This window comes from Schistocerca nitens, chromosome 1 (genome assembly GCF_023898315.1).
Source record: "Schistocerca nitens isolate TAMUIC-IGC-003100 chromosome 1, iqSchNite1.1, whole genome shotgun sequence".
Lineage (NCBI taxonomy): Eukaryota > Metazoa > Arthropoda > Insecta > Orthoptera > Acrididae > Schistocerca > Schistocerca nitens.
This window is the reverse complement of record NC_064614.1, coordinates 618,155,277-618,176,096: the sequence shown is the minus strand read 5'-3', so window position 1 is coordinate 618,176,096 and position 20,820 is coordinate 618,155,277. Positions and strand designations below refer to the sequence as shown.

Sequence of the window (20,820 nt, the reverse complement as noted above, 5' to 3'; positions counted from 1 at the left end):
ATTAAATTTTTATACATATAATAATTATAAACAAGAACCGCAGTGGTATTTATCGTAAAAACAAAGCAATAGTTTTTGCGACATCTTGCGCAACATATGAAAGCGAAGTTTTTACAATCACAGGGCGTTTGCAATAAATCTGTACAAAAACATGCCCCATTAACATTTACGAAAATTTTTTGAGTTTCTGATAATTTTGAGGCAAACCAGGAATATTGAATCATGTCTCGGAATATTGGTGACGATAATTGATGGTGAATTATAGAACGAATTTTTATACAATCTTCCCGGGAGTTAATTTCACGATTCTCCTGTAACAATGCGGTGCAATTTTGCAAGTAACACAAGGAAAAAAAATATGTTCAGGAGGAGGAATCGAACCCGAGACCTCTGGCATAAAGGTCCGAACACTAACCACGTAGGCTAAACGACGGCTCGGCAATAAACTAACATTTTATACTTATACGGCACCTAAGAAACTTTGGATCGATTTTTCTCGGGATTTTCCGAGTAGTGCGTCCTAGTATTTTAACCACGTGAGGTGTTAGGGGTTCTCTTTCACCACACAAAATTGCGGACAAATCCCCGACGCCACGGTCGTGCCGTCTCCTTGTAAGAGTCAAGTTGCGTGACTCAGCCGGGTCACCCTTTTTCCATGAGGCCCATAGTTCCGCCTCATACACAACACTCTTATCGTACAGCTATCGTAACTTTCATTTCGACACTGGAGGTTTCTTACCGAGTTCTGTCTACCTTAAGTTCCTATGAGGTACCATGCGTGTTTTATTATTCTATAAGCACGTATTTCGTTCATTAGGTTGTAGTAAAGTACAAAACTGAACAAATTTCGTAGGTTTTTCTAGGAAATGTTTATTATATACAAACACATCAACTAGGAAGAGTAAGCGTACACTAGTGATAAATATTCAATAAGACAACAGTTTTTCCCCGCGCTGTCGTTTACAAGACGTATGGAAAGCTCACGAACGCCTCAAATGTCTCTCCGTTGTGCCTGAAGAGCGAGGCACCGAGGTCTCGCAGCACAGCCGGTACGTAGGCTGCCGGAGAACTGGCGCCGAGCTGGGCCGCTCCGTGGGGGCGGCCGTGGCGCCGCACTGCAGGGGGCGCCGCCGCTGGGCGCGTGGGCGGGGCGCCGGGCGAGGGCCGCCGCTCTGCCGCAGGATTCTCACTCAGAGTAGTTCGCGTACGAGTCGTCTGCCGCGTTTCCACTGCAACAGTTTTGTCTGTATTTCTTTATTCCGCTTGCGACACATCCTTGCACCTAACCATTCTTAAAATTTCCTCATTTCGCTAGTATTTGTATGGATGTGGGATATTAATTAAAATTTAGTTCCTATGAGAGCTCATTTTCATTATTTTCAGTACAGAACAGAGCCACTGGTACAAGTGCTGAATGGTGTGAGTACATACTGGCTATTGGGTGTTCCTAACATTATTGGAACTTTTCAGGAGGATGTTGCAAATGAGCAGGCCCACAGGAAGCGCGCCTGAAGTTTATTGGCGTGTTTCGAATTTTAAGGTCGTAGCATTGGAGCACCATACCGACAAATCGATCAGTCAGTGGAATTACTGCAGAAAGAGTGGTAATCAGCTGGTCTCAGGTCAGCAGTGAGGCAAAGAAGATTCACCCCTCGAGAAATGGTAGCATAGTACGACAGACATGACGAACAGACGGGTGACAACAACTGAAATTCGGCTAGAGGTTACAGAAATATGCATTATATGAGTATGTGCCAAGCAAGATCGTAAGAGATGGAAAAGAGCCACCGTGGTACAACAACCGAGTTAGAAAACTGCTACGGAAGCAAAGGGAACTTCACAGCAAACATAAACATACCTAAAGCCTTTGCAGACAAACAAAAATTACACGAAGCGAAATGTAGTGTGAGGAGGGCTTTGCGAGAGGCGTTCAACGAATTCGAAAGTAAAGTTCTATGTACTGACTTGGCAGAAAATCATAAGAAATTTTGGTCTCATGTCAAAGCGGTAGGTGGATCAAAACAAAATGTCCAGACACTCTGTGACCAAAATGGTACTGAAACAGAGCATGACAGACTAAAGGCCGAAATACTAATGTCTTTTTCCAAAGCTGTTTCACAGAGGAAGACTGCACCGTAATTCCTTCTCTAGATTGTCGCACAGATGACAAAATGGTAGATATCGAAACAGACGACAGAGGGATAGAGAAACAATTAAAATCGCTCAAAAGAGGAAAGGCCGCTGGACCTGATGGGATACCAGTTCGAATTTACTTGCCCCCCTTCTTGCAGCGGTGTACCGTAGGTCTCTAGAAGATCGTAGCGTTCCAAAGGATTGGAAAAGGGCACAGGTCATTCTCGTTTTCAAGAAGGGACGTCGAACAGATGTGCAGAACTATAGACCTATATCTCTAACGTCGAACAGTTGTAGAATTTTGGAACACGTATTATGTTCGAGTATAATGACTTTTCTGGAGACTAGAAATCTACTCTATAGGAATCAACATCGGTTTCGAAAAAGACGATCGTGTAAAGCCCAGCTATTCGTCCACGAGACTCAGAGGGCCATAGACATGGGTTCCCAGGTAGATGCCGTTTTTCTTGACTTTCGCAAGGCGTTTGATACAGTTCCCCACAGTCGTTTAATGAACAAAGTAAGAGCATATGGACTATCAGACCAATTGTGTAATTGGATTGAGGAGTTCCTAGATAACAGAACGCAGCATGTCATTCTCAATGGAGAGAAGTCTTACGAAGTAAGAGTGATTTCAGGTGTGCCGCAGGGGAGTGTCGTAGGACCGTTGCTATTCATAATATACATAAATGACCTTGTGGATGACATCGGAAGTTCACTGAGGCTTTTTGCGGATTATGCTATAGTATATCGGGAGGTTGTAACAATTGAAAATTGTACTGAAATACAGGAGGATCTGCAACGGATTGACGCATGGTGCAGGGAATGGCAATTGAATCTCAATGTAGACAAGAGTAATGTGCTGCGATTACACAGAAAGAAAGATCCTGTATCATTTAGCTACAAAATAGCAGGTCAGCAACTGGAAGCAGTTAATTCCATAAATTATCTGGGAGTAGGCGTTAGGAGTGATTTAAAATGGAATGACCATATAAAATTAATCATCGGTAAAGCATATGCCAGACTGAGATTCATTGGAAGAACCCTAACGAAATGCAATCCGAAAACAAAGGAAGTAGGTTACAGTACACTTGTTCGCCCACTGCTTGAATACTGCACACTGGTGTGGGATCCGTACCAGATAGGGTTGATAGAAGAGATAGAGAAGATCCAACGGAGAGCAGCGCGCTTCGTTACAGGATCATTTAGTAATCGCGAAAGCGTTACGGAGATGATAGATAAACTCCAGTGGAAGACTCTGCAGGAGAGACGCTCAGTAGCTCGGTACGGGCTTTTGTTAAAGTTTCGAGAACATACCTTCACCGAGGAGTCAAGCAATATATTGCTCCCTCCTATGTATATCTCGCGAAGAGACTATGAGGATAAAATCAGAGAGATTAGAGCGCACCGACAATCTTTCTTTCCACGAACAATACGAGACTGGAGTAGAAGGGAGAACCGATAGAGGCACTCAAAGTACTTTCCGCCACACAGCGTCAGGTGGCTTGCGGAGTATGGATGTAGATGTAGAAGAGTGTCACCATGAACCGTAGGGAACATATTACTGGGAGCTCAGTTGAGATTTCGATATGTCATGCGTTGTTGCTGCTGACACAACAGAGTTGCGTGGTGTACAGCCGAGTCAATAGGAGCATTGGGTTGTTTTCTGTGATGTTAATCGCCGAGTATCGCTTCTGTTTGTGGCGATCAGATCAGCACCAACGTGTCCGTGGACGACCCGGTGATCGTCCGTACAATGCAGCGATTCTCGAGAGTCGTACCTGTCCAACTACTCAAAGCATGGTGCAGGGAGCAACTGGATACGGCAAGAGGTAGTTGTGAATGGGAACTGAATACTCGCCGGCATGCGGCAAGAATGATAAGCTCTGTTATCATACCGTTCACGACCAGGGTAAGAAGTTGCATATTCCAGCAGGACAACGCAAGACTGCACGCTGTAGTTCACGCCGTAAACGTCTCGAAGAATGTAAGGGCTCTTAACCGTCCTGCAAGTTCGCCCGGGCATGTATAGGATGCGATGGGAAGACTATAGTTTCCTGTCAGCCTCTAGCCAGTAGTGTTCATGAAATGAGACAGGACGTATATCAGTTATGGCAAGAGATTCCTCAAGATGACATTCGTAGGCTGTTTACTTGCATGCCACAACAAAAGTAACAAATGCGTCAAATGACTCTAAGCACTATGGGACTTAACATCTAAGGTCATCAGTCCCCTAGACTTAGAACTACTTAAACCTAACTATGTAAGTAGCCTGTTTAGCTTTTTATGTTGGTAACGCCATGTAACGCTCTGTATGAAAATCACTGACTGTGCTGTGTGCAGTCTGTGGCTGGCTGGCATTGTTGGAATATTCGCTATTGTCGTGTTGGGCAGTTGGATGCGAACAGCGCGTAGCGTTGTGCAGTTGGAGGTGAGCCGCCAGCAGTGGTGGATGTGGGGAGAGAGATCGCAGAATTTTGAGAGCGGACGATCTGGACGTGTGTCCATCAGAAGAGTAAATTTGTAATACTGGATATCATGAACTGCTATGTATGATGACTTTGGAACATTATTAAGGTAAATACATTGTTTTGTTCTCTGCTAAAATCTTTCATTTGCTAACTATGCCTGTCAGTAGTTAGTGCCTTGAGTAGTTAGAATCTTTTATTTAACTGGCAGTATTGGCGCTCGCTGTATTGCAGTAGTTCGAATAAGAAAGATTTTTGTGAGGTAAGTGATTCATGAAAGGTATAGGTTATTGTTAGTCAGGGCCATTCTTTTGTAGGGATTATTGAAAGTCAGACTGCTTTGCGCTAAAAATATTGAGTGTCAGTTTAGTGTTAATCAGAATAAGTAAAGAGAGAAATGTCTGAGTACGTTAAGTTTTGCTTAGCTGTTTGAAAATCAAATAACGTACGAGGTTTATCAGCACAGTAATTCATTAATTTTTCTAAGGGGAGGTTTCAACTAACGTAAAGACATCACACACATGCATGCGCGATGCAGGATTCGAAACTGCGACCATAGCACCAGCGCGGTTCTGGACTGAAGCGCCTAGAACTGCTCGGCCACAACGGCCGACCAACGAAAGTAACAGTGTATGGTATTCGTGACCGCTTGATTTTACCCCACTCTGATGTACACAATGAACATCAGTTCCGAAAGGAATGAAAGTTTCATCGTTTAATATGTACAAGGTTTTTAAGAGAAACAAAGACATTGGTCGAAATTAGACACTGAAATAAATTCAACGGTGACAAGTGAAAAATTGTGCCGGAGTTCCAGAGTTCGAAAGCATCAGTGGAGAAAACTTCTGAGGACGTTTTAATTTTATGGGTGGGCAGAAACATGATAAGAATCTTGTGTTACTATTACGACGAGATGAGAGACATTCGTTGGGCGGACGTGCACAATAAGAAACGAAAAAGATACAACGTGCTTTGGCCACGTAACTTCTCTGGTCATAGCCACCTTAAGAGAGCTGTCAGTCTAGCAGAAACCAGCATTTAAAGTTTACGGGGCATAGTGAGTCATTCACTGCTTGTTTCTTAATTTCATGAAATACAATTTGTCCAGACGCTTCTTCATTTTGTAGGACAGATAATAGCTTTGCTATATTTTATAGGACGACGTGAGAAAATTTCAGAATGATGTCGCAAAAATTTACAAGAAGAAACAGTAATGTAATATCTAACGAGGACTTATTGGAGAATTATTAAAGTGAATGTCTAGCAATAAAGAAATATAGGCGATGACCAGATACTATTGAGAAACAGGAGATGTACAAGAGTGCTACAAACAGCAGAAACCGTGAAAGACTAAGAACAATTGGGAATTCATCATTGAAGTTAAATTACGAGAGAGTAGAAGAAACGGATGGAGATAGGCTACTTTGTGAACAAAAAGTGACTAAACGAATATATTTTGTAGAAGTTTTGTTTTCCATCACGAGTGATATCGATAAATGGTGATGATGATGGTGTAATGAAACTAGTCCCGAACCACCAGAGAACAGTGTATAATATGTCTGGAACCGCAAGACCGCTACGGTCGCAGGTTCGAATCCTGCCTCGGGCATGGATGTTTGTGATGTCCTTAGGTTAGTTAGGTTTAACTAGTTCTAAGTTCTAGGGGACTAATGACCTCAGCAGTTGAGTCCCATAGTGCTCAGAGCCATTTGAACCATTTTTTATAATATGTCATTTCTAAGTCCAGCTTTCATAGTAGTAGATTATCCGTGTTTTTAATTGGGGAGAAATCTCCACAATTACGGATAATTTTCGCCATTTAGAACGCAGTGTACAATTTGTGGCCATTACCAGGCCAAGAGAACACCTTGGAGCCTCCAAATAAGATTAATTGATGTTTTGTTTCCGTAAGCCTAGTATTGTTTGGTTCTTAAATAGCGCTCGTTGAAAAATCTTGGCAGAGACTTTTGGAGTGCTTTAGTTATTAGAGAATTTCCATGATGTCAGTGCAATCTTAATTTTCTGTTTAATTTTAAGTAATGTCCGCATGTAGTGCAGGCAGGTGCTAGCACCAAGCAGACTTGTGCAGTTCGCGAGATCAACTGGGAAGGCCTGTTTTAGAAAAAAAAAGCAGTCAAATTATGACCATAGGGCTGAATAAATGGAAATTACTTATTGTTGTTGCTTTGGGCTCGATCTCAGGCAGCTGGTCGCAGACCTTTGCAGAGGGCTTAACGCATGGTTGACCGCATGCGAGATGCGAAGAAAGGTTACAGCTCTTTCACAAAATTCCAATTATCGAAGGTGAGTTTGTGTCTTGGCATAAACATGATGTTACCTTTTGTATGCCAGCTCTTTGTTGTTTGACAGAAGTGAAAGCAGGATGGTTTTGATCATAGGGTCACACTTCCGTAAGTTTGTTAAATTGGAAATCATTTTTGTGAAAAGTAAAGCGTTTGTTTGTGTTACTGTAGCCCCATACTTCTCTAACTGTTATTCTGAGACAATTTTTTGTTTTGATCTGAGGACGTAGCAAGGAACGAGATAATTAAGTCGAGACTGTCAGTGGTGTACAATTTACGGTGTGATGTCCAGAGAAGGAGTTTATGTGATTGGAATCAGGTAGATAGAGGGCTGAAATCAATAGTGAAAGAGTTGTGACTAATTAGTCGTTGATACGGTGAACTTCATAAGTGCAGGGCTATAGAAAATGGATTAAGGTTCAACTGTAAATGTTTCCTTATCGACAATGAAATTAACGCATAGTGTAGTGAAATCACCACTCTCGCATATAACAGACCAGGTAGATGATCGTAACAGACGTTCCGTGTGAATTCTCGAGAAGACGAGAAGGAATATTGTAAGTGCTGCATCCCTGCTGCCTTCCACCTCACGGAGAATGAAATTATTGTTTCAGTTACAAGACGACAGTGGAGTGATCTAAACGAGTTTGTTCATGACGCTTCTATAACTCTACGTCTATAGCTATAAATACATCTACTTCTATGTCTACGTCTATACTCCATTTTGTGTACCACTATCTAACCCCTTCCCCCCCCCCCCTTTTTCCCCCTTTATTGTTCCAGCAGTAGATGACATGCAGGAGGAGCGCCTGCTGGTAAGCCTCCGTATGATCACAAATCTTTCTCATTTTACTTGTTTGGTCTCCTTGCAAGATATATCCAGGAAGAAGTAATATGTTCGTTGACTCTTTAAGGAATGTACGCTCTCGGAATTTCAGTAGTAAACCGCATTGTGATGGAAATCGCCTCTCTTCTAGCGCTTGTCACAGGGGCTGCTTGAACATCTCCGTGATACCTTCGACCGTACTAACCGAACCTGTGATGAATTGCGGAACTCTTTTTTGGATCTTTTCTACTTTCCCTGTACTGCCTGGTACGGGTGCGATTCTCCGAAGCAACACTCAAGTGTTGGTGGAACGCAGGCTTTGTGAGCTATCTCCTCTACGGGTAAACTGTACTCGTAGGAGATTCTTCCAAAGACTATGTCTGGCACTTGCCTTCCCTACAATGAGTTTCTTGTGGTTGTTCAATTTTAAATCGCTCCTTACGCGTATTCGCATGTATTCAATGGATGTGACTGTTTCTGGTGACTGTTCTGCAGCCGTGTAATCAAACTTATTATCTTTCTCCCTATTTACTCGCAATGTGTTACATTTATTTTGAGAGCCAAAAGTCAATCTCCGCATCAAGCACTGAGCATATACAGGTCTTCCTGCTTTGTAGCCAACAGTAATGGGATTATAAACACTCCTGTCGGATATGCCTGAATCTACAGTTGCGTCAGAAGTTTTTTCTTCGTTAAGAACGATATGCTGCGTTTTATTTGCCAGGAACTATCCAGTCGCATCAAAAAGTTGTTCTAATATCCGACTACAAGTTCAATCATAGTTGGCGGAGACTTCAATCTATGATCTACATGTTGACGAAAACACTTATTTAAAATTTGTGGTAGGCGTAAAACATGGTCCGAAATTGTACTAAATGCATACTCCGAAAATTATGTTGCGCTATTAGTTCAAAAGGTCACTCGAGGAGTAAATGGTTGCGAATACGTACTTGACCGCTTAGCGACAAAGAATCCTGAGAAAACAGAGAGCATCATGACGGATACAGATATTAGTGACCATAAGGTCGTGGTAGCGAGGTTGAATACTGCAAAATTCAAAGCCATTAAAAATAATCGCAGAAGTAATCTATTTAAAAAAGCAGATAATAATTCACTTGGCGCCTTCTTAGAGACCGTCTTCATTTGTTCCAAACAAACTATGTGCAAGTAGACCAGATGTGGCTGGAATTCAGAGAGGTAATATAGCTGGCAATTGAGAGATTTATAGCAAATAAATTAATAAGAGATGGAACAGTTCACTCTTGGTACGTAAAACAGGTCAAAACATCGTCACAGAAGCAACAATAAATGCATACCGGATTTAAAAGAAGTCCGTAAGAGGAGGGACAAGCATAGAGTAGGCAGTCTCTTTAGCAGATACGTTGCATCTTCGAAATGTGCAGCCAATAAAACGCAATCTTGGGTTCGCCTTCCCCGCAACATTATCCACAGCGTGGTCAGAAACTGCCTGAAAGGCTTGTTAGGAGTGATGTAGGTTGCGCTAAGTAATAATTCTTAAGATAAAAAAAATTCGATAAATTGCACCGTTTCCGAGTTAGCCAATCAGGCCGTTGCGCGCAGCGGTCCGCCAGAAAGTATGTCACCAAACGCATTCTCCGTTTGCTTCCTCAAATCGAACAAGAAAGCGATACCGAAGTTGGACATGGGACGGCAGTAAGAGTCGAACCCGGGCCAAAGGCAGAGCAGTCTCGTATACTATCGTCCACGCTATGAGAACATCTGACACCAAATGTAACTGGTGGGCCACTTGAATCGGAGCGCTCTGCGGCCTGATTGGCTAGCTTCAATATTAATTAATACGGAGCAACGTAGCAAATATTTTTCTTCCTAATTATTTCTCAGCACAACCTATCCTGCAACGCTTTTCAGACTGACCGCCCTGTACGTAATCATTATTGTGGTATCACGGCCTGGCGATTTTGAAGCCCCGCCGGAAGGCCGCTAGGTGGAGGTCTGCATCTATTGGCGCTGGCGTCGCTACTGCAGCGCTGGCCGCAGAGGCACGCTCCTCTGGTTAGCCTATGTGCTCGCGGCCGCTGTTTAAAGCTAGCAGCGCAGCAACTCGGTCCTTCACCCCCACCCTGAGATACCTTGGCCTCACCCTCGACCGACACCTCACCTGGACCCCTTACCTCCAGACCATCCAGCAGAAAGCCCATTCTCGCCTCCGCCTTCTGAAACTCCTGTCTGGCCGGACTTGGGGATTGCATCCTTCTACCATCCTCCACACCTACAAATCCCTCATCCGGCCTATCCTCTGTTATGCCAGCGTTGCCTGGATCTCTGCACCCACCCGCTTTTACAAGACCCTCCAAATCATCGAACGCCATGCACTCCGCCTTGCCTTCCGTATCCGCCTTCCTTCCCCCACACGGCTCCTGTATGAACTCATCCCCTTCCCCACCTCCTCCTGTTCTTCCAACATCTCCACATCCTTTACATTGTCCGCAGGCTTGATCCCCCCCCCCCCACCCTCTGGTTTCCTCCTTCCTCTCCACCCCCCCGCCCATTTCCGCGCCTCTATCGCTGTATCCCTCCCTCTCTCCACCTCCACACCCTCCATCTCCTTCATCAGGGCAATTTGCCTCCCCTTCCCGGATGATGAACTTCGCTGTGACATCTATCCTTCCTTCCAACTATAACCTGGCCTTGTTCCCCCCCCCACCCCCCCCACCCCAGGGCCCCCTTTTTCCTCTCTCCTCCTTCTCCCAGAGCGGATTTTCCTCCCTTCCCCCCCCATCCCCCTCCCTGAGACCCAGCACCCCATCCTTGCCTCTTTCCTTCCCACATACCTCCCTACCTGGCCCTCTTCAGCGCGCCCCCCTCTCATCTCCCCCATCTCTTCCCCTCCCTCCCTTCTTCCAGTCTCCCTCATCTCCTTGCGCCTGGCAGATCCTCCGTTTTGATCATCGTCAGTGTGCCACATCAGTGTTGTGTTTAGTGCTGTTTATCCTGTGCGTCAAGAGGTGTGATTTTAATTGTGTGCTGCCTTGAGGTTCGCTGTCAGTGTTTGTTATGTGCTACACCATCCGTCGATACTTTCATGCTCCGGACATACTGTGCCTTGTGTTCTTTTAATTGTCCCAGTGTGTGGTTTCTTGTGTGTGCCATTTTACAGTCGCCCCTTTTTTTGTCTATTGCCTTCCATGAAGTTCCCCCTTTTTTATATCTATATATGTATGTTCACCATATTCTCTCCTTTGTATATTTTTAAATGTCTTCTATTGTTTGTTCTATGTCTTTCAGCTGAAGAGCAGCGCATATGCTGCTGCCAGCCCGCCCCGATGGGGAATTGAAATACAATAAAGAAAAAAAAAAACTCGGTCCGCAGCCGTGATTTCACTGCGCTGTCGTATTGATCTCGCCACACACAGCTGTTTTCATTTCCGGATTCATTATGTCTCAGGTTCTCAGTTGGTTTACTCGTGGGACGTGTTACGAAACTGCGTCAACCTTCCTCTTGTTCTTGCCTTCCTGTTAACGCTCGGTGAGTCGATACTGACGGCCCTTGTCCAGTTTTAGCGAGTTCTCGAGTCGTCTGTGGTCTCTTCAGATTCTGGTCACCGAAACTGGCGATGAGGAAAAAGATTGGCAGCAACAGCAACACCTGTTCTTGCAGCAGGAATTATAACAGCAGTTCTAGCAGGAAACTGAGTTGGTCTGCCAGGAAATTCAACTTGCGAAGGATCAACTCCAATTAAGGATATCCAACCCATCCAGGATATGGTCATGTCACAGGCGGAGAGTCACTCTTCCGCGTTTCCAGAATTTAACGACGCCAAAGGAGGTCGGGACACGTGTTTTGAGCGACTGAAGCCGCTGATGACGCTCTCCGACTGTCGCGCATCTTTCTTGGACTTCCGCAGAGAAGTTTTCTTTACTGAAGAAATTGGTTCCACTCTCGAATTCTGTCGCACTCAGTTCGAGAAGTGTTTATTGCTTCCGAATTATTACCCGCAATGATTGTACGTGGCTGCGTCGCGCCTCGAGTTTTATTAATACTTCAAGTAACCTGGTCATTCATATCGCTTGTGGATGATCGATTTGCAACGCTTGAGTCTCCGTTGCGATTTCACATGTGCAAAACCTCATTGCAGATTCTTTCCTTCGAGACGTAGTGGTTCAGTTGGCTCCCGGTCCGGAAGTATGAAGTGGGGAGTTCGAATTGGACAACACATGGCGGTCAAGTTGCATATTACATTACAACTGCCAATCAAGAAGCCTGTTTCCAGGTGAGCGTCTAATCTCGACTGGGTTCCCCTGAGTTGCCCGCACCCTCTCGTACGTTGGTAGGGTATTGTGACAGGTCGATTCCCCTTTGGGTTCAATTCACAATCACCACTGCACACGAAAATGTAGGACGGCTGATGACGTTGTTCATTGTCCTTAGTCGCTCACCAGGAAACATTTTCCGTCTGGATGTCTCTCATTATTTGGGTTCTCTGATTCGTTTCAGATCGTCTCTGACACAGATCTATTAGAGCAACTTCACGACCTTGTACTGCTTTCGCACCTATATTAGCGCCTGGCCTAGAGTATCCACAGATTTTCAGCCTAATATCTCTGTGTTTCCACACACAGGCCCCATTTTCTGCTGGGCGCGACACATTCCCATCTCCCTACAGGCAGCCGTTAAGCAGGAATTCGATCATCTTCACGAAACAGGAGTGATTGAATCTCTTAGAACCAGTGCTTGGGCCACACCCTTGGCAGTGGCCAGGAAACCAAATGGCTCCATACAGCCCTAGAGAGACTTAAATGGACAATAAATACCCAATACGGAGTCCAAAGGACCTTCTCACGAAGCTAGATAAACTTGGCCAAGGCATATTTTCAGACACCGCTGGAAGAGGAGTTGTGAATCATTGTCGTTATCAACACTCCCTTCGGTTATACAAGAGTTTGAGTTTTGAGACCTCTTCTGCTCTGGCAGTCTACCACAGATACCTGGAACAGTTAACCATGTCCATCTCTGCTTGCACTAACTACCTAGATTATTGTCATGGACATTACACGTCAGCGCCATCTGTGCAACCTTGGCACAGGCGCAGGATTCAAGTCCCACTTACACAAATGCCAGTTTTTTCAGGAACAAATGGAACGCCTTGGATACTTGCTCAGCAAAGAAGGGATCCAGCTCACTGACAGTACTGTAGCAGTTATTGACTGTCTCCAGCACCTCCAAAACTTAGAGGAGCTACAGGCTTTTCCAGGGAAAGTGAGTTATTATTTTAAGTTCCTTCTCCAAGTGGCTCATATTATGGGTCTGATAAACCAGCTGCAGAAAAAAGGAATTCATTACAGGGGCATGGCTTACTGTGGACACACTTTCACACAGTTGGTCTGCTATGCACGGCACCCTGCCTTATGCCCTTTTTCCCATCACATCCACTTTTTTTGGCAGCCGATGCCTCTCCTTACGGCATTGGTGGAGTCTTAGCACATCGAAATGATGACAGCACTGAGCAACCAATCACCCATGCGTCAAAGATGCCGACAGTCATTCAAAGAACTTACCGACAAAAATGATGCTTTGGCGATTATCTGTGCAATTAAGAAGTTCCACATTTATCTATTCGTGACCAAGGTTACACTCACTGTGGACCACAAACCACTGGTCGAATTCTATGCGCTGTACTCCCAACTTCCAGAGTGGACAGCAGAATGGGTCCAGCGCTGGGCACTTTTCCTCAGTTTCTATAATTATACTATTAAATACAAACCCACAGCAGAACATGCAAAATCTGATGCTCTAACTCATCTACCTGCAGGGCTACACCCAGGCTTTGACCAGCAGGAAACCTCATGTTTCCAGGTAGATGTGGAAGAGTGACATGCTTTGAAAGTGTTTCCCATTACGGCTGCTCGGATCGCTACAGCCACGAGCTGCATCTGTTTCATACAGTGTGTAGTGAACTGTATTCCCCATGGGTGGTTCAAGTACTTTTCAAAGAACACCGATCCAGAGATCCGAACCAACTGCCTTGTGACCTCAGGTTTTACAACTCCTCCATCATGGACATTGGCAGTATGTCTACTAGCCAGGCTCAAACTAAGACGTGGTGGCAGCTGTGCCACTTGTGCCGCTCCACCCTCTTCGCCCTTGGGATTGTATTCATTTGGATTTCGAGGGCCCGTTTCTAGGATTTGTCACTCGTTGTCGTGGATTCTTACTCTAACAACCCATAAGTGGGCTTAAGTGCTGGGACACCAACTGTGTGACCAGTTCACCTCCCAAAGCGCCATCCAATTTCCTTCTGGAGCTATACCCAGGTTTCAGGGCCGGGGAGGGGGGGGGGAGGGTAATCTGGTAGCCTGGGCTGGCGACTTTGAAGGCCCACCGGAGGGCATGGATCTCATTGGCCGCTTGCTAGGCGGCAGTGCTTCATCCGTAAGCGCTGGCGTCACTGCTGCAGCGCTGGCCAAAGGGGCGCGCTCCTCTAGCTGGCTTCCTTTGAAAGGAGCACCTCTATCCTCAGTGGTGATTTCACTGTGGTCTTGTATTAATTTCGCTACACATAGTTGTTTTGATTTCTGGATTCGTCACGTCCCAAGTTTACGCTCGTTGTTTACTCTTTGACTATTCTGTCGTGCCACCTCCATTGTTGTTCTTTTTGTTTTCACCTTATTGTTAACTCTCAACAACAGGCTGTTGATGGTCCTAGGCCAGTCGGCCTGATTCCTTTGTGTTGTCGCCTTGAGCCCGGTCTTATCAGATTCAGGGCATTACAGTCCCAGTTTAAGTTCTTCATAGCTGTACTCCCAAGGTATTAAGTTGTAGTGGCAGCCTTAAAATTTGTAGGATTTTTCGTGTAACTGTGTACGCCAAATAGTTCAGAAATCTGCTGCAGAAACAACGAAAAAAAGAATGCCAGACTTAAAAGAACGCAAATACTTTAACACTGACGATGTTTTACAGAACTTTGAAATTTAGCGCGGAGTTCAATGCCAGGTGCTTTTAACAGGTACCACAAAGAAACTCTGGCTCGACATATGGCCGAAAATCCAAAGACATTCTGATCGTATGTAAAGTACACTAGTGCGAAGCCACAAACAATACCTTCGCTGCACGATAGCAATGGTTATGAAACCGACGACAGTGCCACTAAAGCGGCTACAGCACATGGTTTTCTGAAATTACCTCACCACAGAAGACGAAGCAAATATTCTAGGATTCGAATCGAGAAGAGCTGCAAACATAAGTAACTTGATAGTAGATATCCATGATGTAGCGAAGCAACTTAATTTATTTAATAAAGTCATTTCTCCCGCTCCAGACTGAATAACACCGACTTCCTCTCAGAATGTGCTGATGTAGTAGCTCCATACTTAGCAACCATGTACAACCATTCTCTCGACGAAAGATCCGTTCCTAAGAAATGGAAATTTGTAAAGGTCACACAAAGACACAAAAAAGGAAACTGGAGTAATCCGAAAATTTCAGACCCATAACACTGACGTCCATTGGCAGTAGGATTTATGAACATACAGTGTTTTCGAACATTATAAATTACCTCGAAGAAAACCATCTATTGACACCTAGTCAACACGGATTCAGAAAATATTGTTCTTGTGAAAGACAACTGGCCATTTATTTAGACGAAGTAATGAGTGCTATCACAGGGAACGTGAAATTGATTCAGTATTTCCAGAACGCTTTTGGTACCATTTCTCACAAGCGGTTTCTAATCTAATTGTGTGCCTATGGAGTATCGTCTCAGTTGTGTGACAGGATTCGTGATTTCCTGTCTGAAACATCACAGTTCATAGTAACTGACGGAATGCCATCGATTAAAACAGAAGTAATATCTGTCGTTTCCCAAGGGAAGTGTTATAGGCCCTCTGCTGTTCCTAATCTATGTAAACGATTTAGGAGAAAGTCTTAACACTATTAGATTGTTAGCATATGATGCTGTCGTCTACCATTTAGTAAAATCCTTACAATATCAAAACCAATTGCAATATGATTTAGGCAAGATGTCTGTAGGGCGTGAAAAGTGCCAATTGACTGGAATCCGTTAGATTTCGGTTACACGTCAAATAGCAGAAATTAAAAGGCTGTCAATACAACTAAGTACCGAGGGATTAAAATTACGAACAACTTAAATTAGACTGATCATATAGATAATGTTAGGGTGAAGGTGAACCTATAACTGCCTTTTATTGGCAGAATGCTTAGAAGGTACAGCACCTGCCTGCCCTCTTCTGGGATACTGCTGCACGGTAAGAGACTTTTAAGAGACAGTATTGATAGAGGACATCGCGAAGTAGGGGAGAGAGTGACGCAGGTGTGATATGTGAGTTGGGGTGTCATACATTGAAACAAAGGCATTTTTGAAATTTCCTGGCAGATTAAAACTATGTGCCGGACCGAGACTCGAACTCGGGACGTGGCGGAATTACAGCTGTGAGGACGAGTCGTGAGTCGTGCTTGGCTAATCCAGATGGTAGAGCACTTTCCCTCGAAAGGCAAAGGTCCCGAGTTCGAGTCTCGGTCTGTAACACAGTTTTAATGTGCAAGGAACTTTCATAGCACTTCACACTGCACTGCAGAGTGAAAATTTCAGTTTGGAAAGGCGTTTTTCATTGCAAAGAGATATTTTCACGAAATTTCAATCAGTGACTTTCTCCACTGAATGCGAAAATACATTCTTGGCGCCCAGCTATATGGGGGTGTAATGGTCACCGTAATAATGTGAGAGAACCGAGCGAGATGGGGCAGTCCGCAGCTTGTGGTCGTGCGGTAGCGTTCTCGCTTCCCGCGCCCGGGTTCCCGGGTTCGATTCCCGGCGGGGTCAGGGATTTTCTCTGCCTCGTGATGAGTGGGTGTTGTGTGGTGTTCTTAGGTTAGTTAAGTTTAAGTAGTTCTAAGTTCTAGGGGACTGATGACCATAGACATTATGTCCCATAGTGCTCAGAGCCATTTGAACCATTTGAGATGGGGCAGGGGTTAGCGCACAGGACTCGCATTCGGGAGGACGACGGTTCAAACGCGCGTCTGGCCATCTTGATCTAGGTTTTCCATGATTTGCCTAAATCGCTTCAGGCAATTGCTGGGATGGTTCCTTTGAAAGGGCACAGCCAGCTTTTTTCCCCATCCTTCCCTAATCCAATGGGATCGATGACCTCGCTGTTAGGTCGCCTCCACCGAATCAACCAACCAACCAATAAAGTAAGAGAAATCAGAGCTCGCTATTCGAGAGTAGAACGGTGGAGATGTAGTCTGACGGTGGTTCGATGAACCCCCTGTCAAGCACTTAAGTGTGAACAGCAGAGTAGTAACGCATATTTAGACAGTCTATATGCTCGTATTTTGTTCATTGGACGACAATATGAAAGTATCTAACGCATTTAGGAAGACAGGAGATGGGGGGACTGGTGTCTGTTGTTTGCCGCGTATTGACAAACGAGCTGAGTTTCACAACATCGATGAATGCATTGGGTCTTCCACCACGGATTGGTGATTTGGTGTAATCACTACAAAAAATCAAAGTGGAGAGTGCACAGCAGCAATACTTCCAGTTTTATGAGGTATGCTGAGCCACGTGGGACGCCCACGGTGATCCTATCAACGGCACGGTGAGAACCGACGCTCTGTGCGTTCTCGTTACCTGGGCGCTGGCACTGCCGGCAGGGGGTCCTCCGCGTCCTCGGGCTCGACGGCGGGCGCGTCGAGGGCCTGGCGGCGCCGCCTGCTGCTGTGTGGCTGCGGGGGCGGCTGTGCGGCCAGCAGGTTGTGGCTGTCCTCGGGCAGGCTGGGCACGCCCCCGCGGCCGCCGCCCTCCAGCCGCAGCAGCGGCAGCGCGGGCGCCCTGCGCAGCACCGCGTCGCTGTTATCCGCCGGCGGCGGGTCCGACTCCACCGTCAGCGACCTCCTGCCGGACACGCAGATACACTGCTCACACCAACACGCTACAGCTAGCTGTGAAATCAGCGTTCCACCTACACTACTGGCCATTAAAATTGCTACACCACGAAGTTGACGTGCTACAGACGCGAAATTTAACCGACAGGAAGAAGATGCTGTGATATGCGAATGATTAGCTTTTCAGAGCATTCACACAAGGTTGGCTCCGGTACGACGCCTACAACCTGCTGACATGAGGAAAGTGTCCAACCGATTTCTCATACACAAACAGCAGTTGACCGGCGTTGCCTCGTGAAACGTTGTTGTGATGCCTCGTTTAAGGAGGAGAAATGCGTACCATCACGTTTCCGACTTTGATGAAGGTCGGATTGTAGCCTATGGCGATTGCGGTTTATCGTACCGCGACATTTCTGCTCGCGTTGGTCGAGATCCAGTGACTGTTAGCAGAATATGGAATCGGTGGGTTCAGGAGGGTAATACGGAACGCCATGCTGGATCCCAAAGGCCTCGGATCACTGGCAGTCGAGGTGACAGGCATCTTATCCGCATGGCTGTAACGGATCGTGCAGCCACGTCTCGATCCCTGAGTCAACAGATGGGGACGTTTGCGAGACAACAACCATCTGCACGAACAGTTCGACGGCGTTTGCAGCAGCATGAACTATTAGGTCGGAGACCATGGCTGCGGTTACCCTTGACGCTGCATCACATACAGGAGCGGCTGCGATGGTGTACTCAACGACGAACCTGGGTGCACGAATGGCAAAACGTCATTTTTTCGGATGAATCAAGGTTCTGTTTACAGCATCATGATGGTCGCATCCGTGTTTGGCGACATCGCGGTGAACGCACATTGGAAGCGTGTATTCGTCCCCGCCATACTGGCGTATCACCCGGCGTGATGATATGGGGTGCCAGTGGTCACACGTCTCCGTCACCTTTTGTTACCATTGATGGCACTTTGAACAGTGGACGTTACATTTCAGATGTGTTACGACCCGTGGCTCTACCCTTTATTCGAACCCTGCGAAACTCTACATATGAGCAGGATAATGCACGACCGCATGTTGCTGGTCCTGTACGTGCCTTTCTGGATACAGAAAATGTTCGACTGTTGCTCTGGCCAGCACATTCTCCAGATCTCTCACCAATTGAAAACGTCTGGTCAATGGTGGCCGAGTAACTGGCTCGTCACAATACGCCAGTCACTACTCTTGATGAACTGTGGTATCGTGTTGCAGCTGCATGGGCCGATGTACCTGTACACTCCATCCAAGCTCTTTTTAACTCAATGCCCAGGCGTATGAAGGCCGTTATTACGGCCAGAGGTAGTTGTTCTGGGTACTGATTTCTCAGGATCTATGCACCCAAATTGCTTGAAAATGTAATCACATGTCAGTTGTAGTATAATATATTTGTCCAATGAATACCCGTTTATCATCTTCATTTCTTCTTGGTGTAGCAATTTTAATGGCCAGTAGTGTATGTCGGAAGGCTTTGGAACAAGTTAAAGCTTAATCACAATGCCTCTGACAACCAAGAACACAGGAATGCTCTGAAACCAAAGATACTGATTTCAAAATAATGTACACGGCAAAACTGATCTACATATAGGGTGTCTTAAACCTTTTAGGTCCAACTGAAACAGGTGGTAGGTTGTAAACAACCGATTATATTGAGACAGGAAAATGATGGTCGAAAATCGTATTTATTGCGTTATGGATGCACATAGCAGAACAGCAACGTAGCTCATAGCAGTTATTCAAAGCGAAGACCGCCTGTGTCAATGCTTGTATTGCAACGGCACTGCAATTCTGCCACGCTCTTGCGAAGATCCCGGGTATCTGTTGAACACTGGAATAGGGAGTGGGTGATAAACAGCGTACGCTTCTGACAACCAAACAAACATACTGTACACATCTTAGCTCATAGCACATGTGTTGTGTTTCTGCGAGATGTGCTCCCCCAGTTCTTGGGAACTGTACCCCTCGCTGCCCGTGAGAGGATGTGGTTTCAACACAAGGTGCACCAGCTCACTTTGATGTTTATGTCCGCGAGACCTGAATGACACGTACCCACGTTGTTGAATTCGAAGGGGAGGTCGTGAGTCACGACCAGCGCGATCGCTGGACCTCACACTTCTGGACTTTATCCTTTGGGGTTACGTCAAGACATTGGTGTATGAAGCTCCATAGAAACGGAGGAAGACCTGCTTGTTAGGATCCAAGCTGCCTGTCTCCTGGTGCAACAGACACCGGGGATCTTTGAGAGAGTATGTATGTATGCATATGTGCACTAGGATAGGTAGGAACGCCAGGAGCAATTTCAACCAAACTCATTAAACACATGCCAGGAGACAGTTACTATTGGGTGGGTGTAAGACACCGCTATGCATGGTGGTGGGGTGGGGCTGAGGGGGAGAAGGGATGTGGTTGCATGTATTTTCTGCAATTGTTCGACGTCAGTAAAAGTATGTTTACGTTGTATTGCCTCGCAGAAGATGATTAATCTCTAGATTGTTGTGGTCTTCAGTCCAAAGACTGGTTTGATGCAGATCTCCACACCACTTTCGCCCAGTGCAAGCGTTTTGATCTCCGAATAACTATTCCTACGTACATCTATTTGAACCTGCTTACTGTACCAAAAGTATTGATGTCCCTCTACAATTATTCTCCCCCTCCCCTCACCCCACACTTACCAAGCATTATCAAACTGAAGATTTGTTGATGCCTCAGAGTGTCTTCCTGTCGACCGAGCCCTGCTTTTAGTCAACTTGTCCCACATATTTCTGTTTTCCTCAAGTCGATTCAGCACCTCTCAATCAGTTATGCGATCTACCCATCTTATGTTCACCGTTCTCCTGTAGCGCCACGTTCCTAAAGTTATTCTCTTTTGTGCGTTTCAGTTCCGTAAAAGCCTACTCCGTCCGAACAGGCCTCGAAAGACCCTAACAGTGTCATCCTCAGCCTATAGGCGTCCCTGGATGCGGCTATGGAGGAGCGTGTAGGCAGCACACTGCTCTCCCGGCCGTCGTCAGTTTTCGTGACCGGAGCCGCTACTTCTTAATCAAGTAACTCCTCAATTTGCCTCACGAGGGCTGAGTGTACACCGCGCGCCAACAGCGCTCGGCAGACCTAACGGTCACGCATCCAAGTGCTAGCCAAGCTCCACTGCGCTTAACTTCGGTGATCAGGCGGGAAT

General features: G+C 45.7%; 1 protein-coding gene across 1 annotated transcript in view; it reads right to left on the bottom strand.

Moving 5' to 3' along the window:
* Positions 1–845: 845 nt before the first annotated feature.
* LOC126257269 (uncharacterized) overlaps positions 846–20,820 on the bottom strand; it is a 111,257-nt gene continuing 91,282 nt past the window's right edge. The window contains exons 4-5 of the mRNA XM_049955550.1: positions 17,363–17,626; positions 846–1,229 (exon numbers count right to left, since the gene is read on the bottom strand). Of these exons, the coding sequence (XP_049811507.1) occupies positions 1,187–1,229; positions 17,363–17,626 (307 nt within the window). The 3' untranslated portion in view covers positions 846–1,186. The remainder of the gene's footprint in view (positions 1,230–17,362; positions 17,627–20,820) is intronic.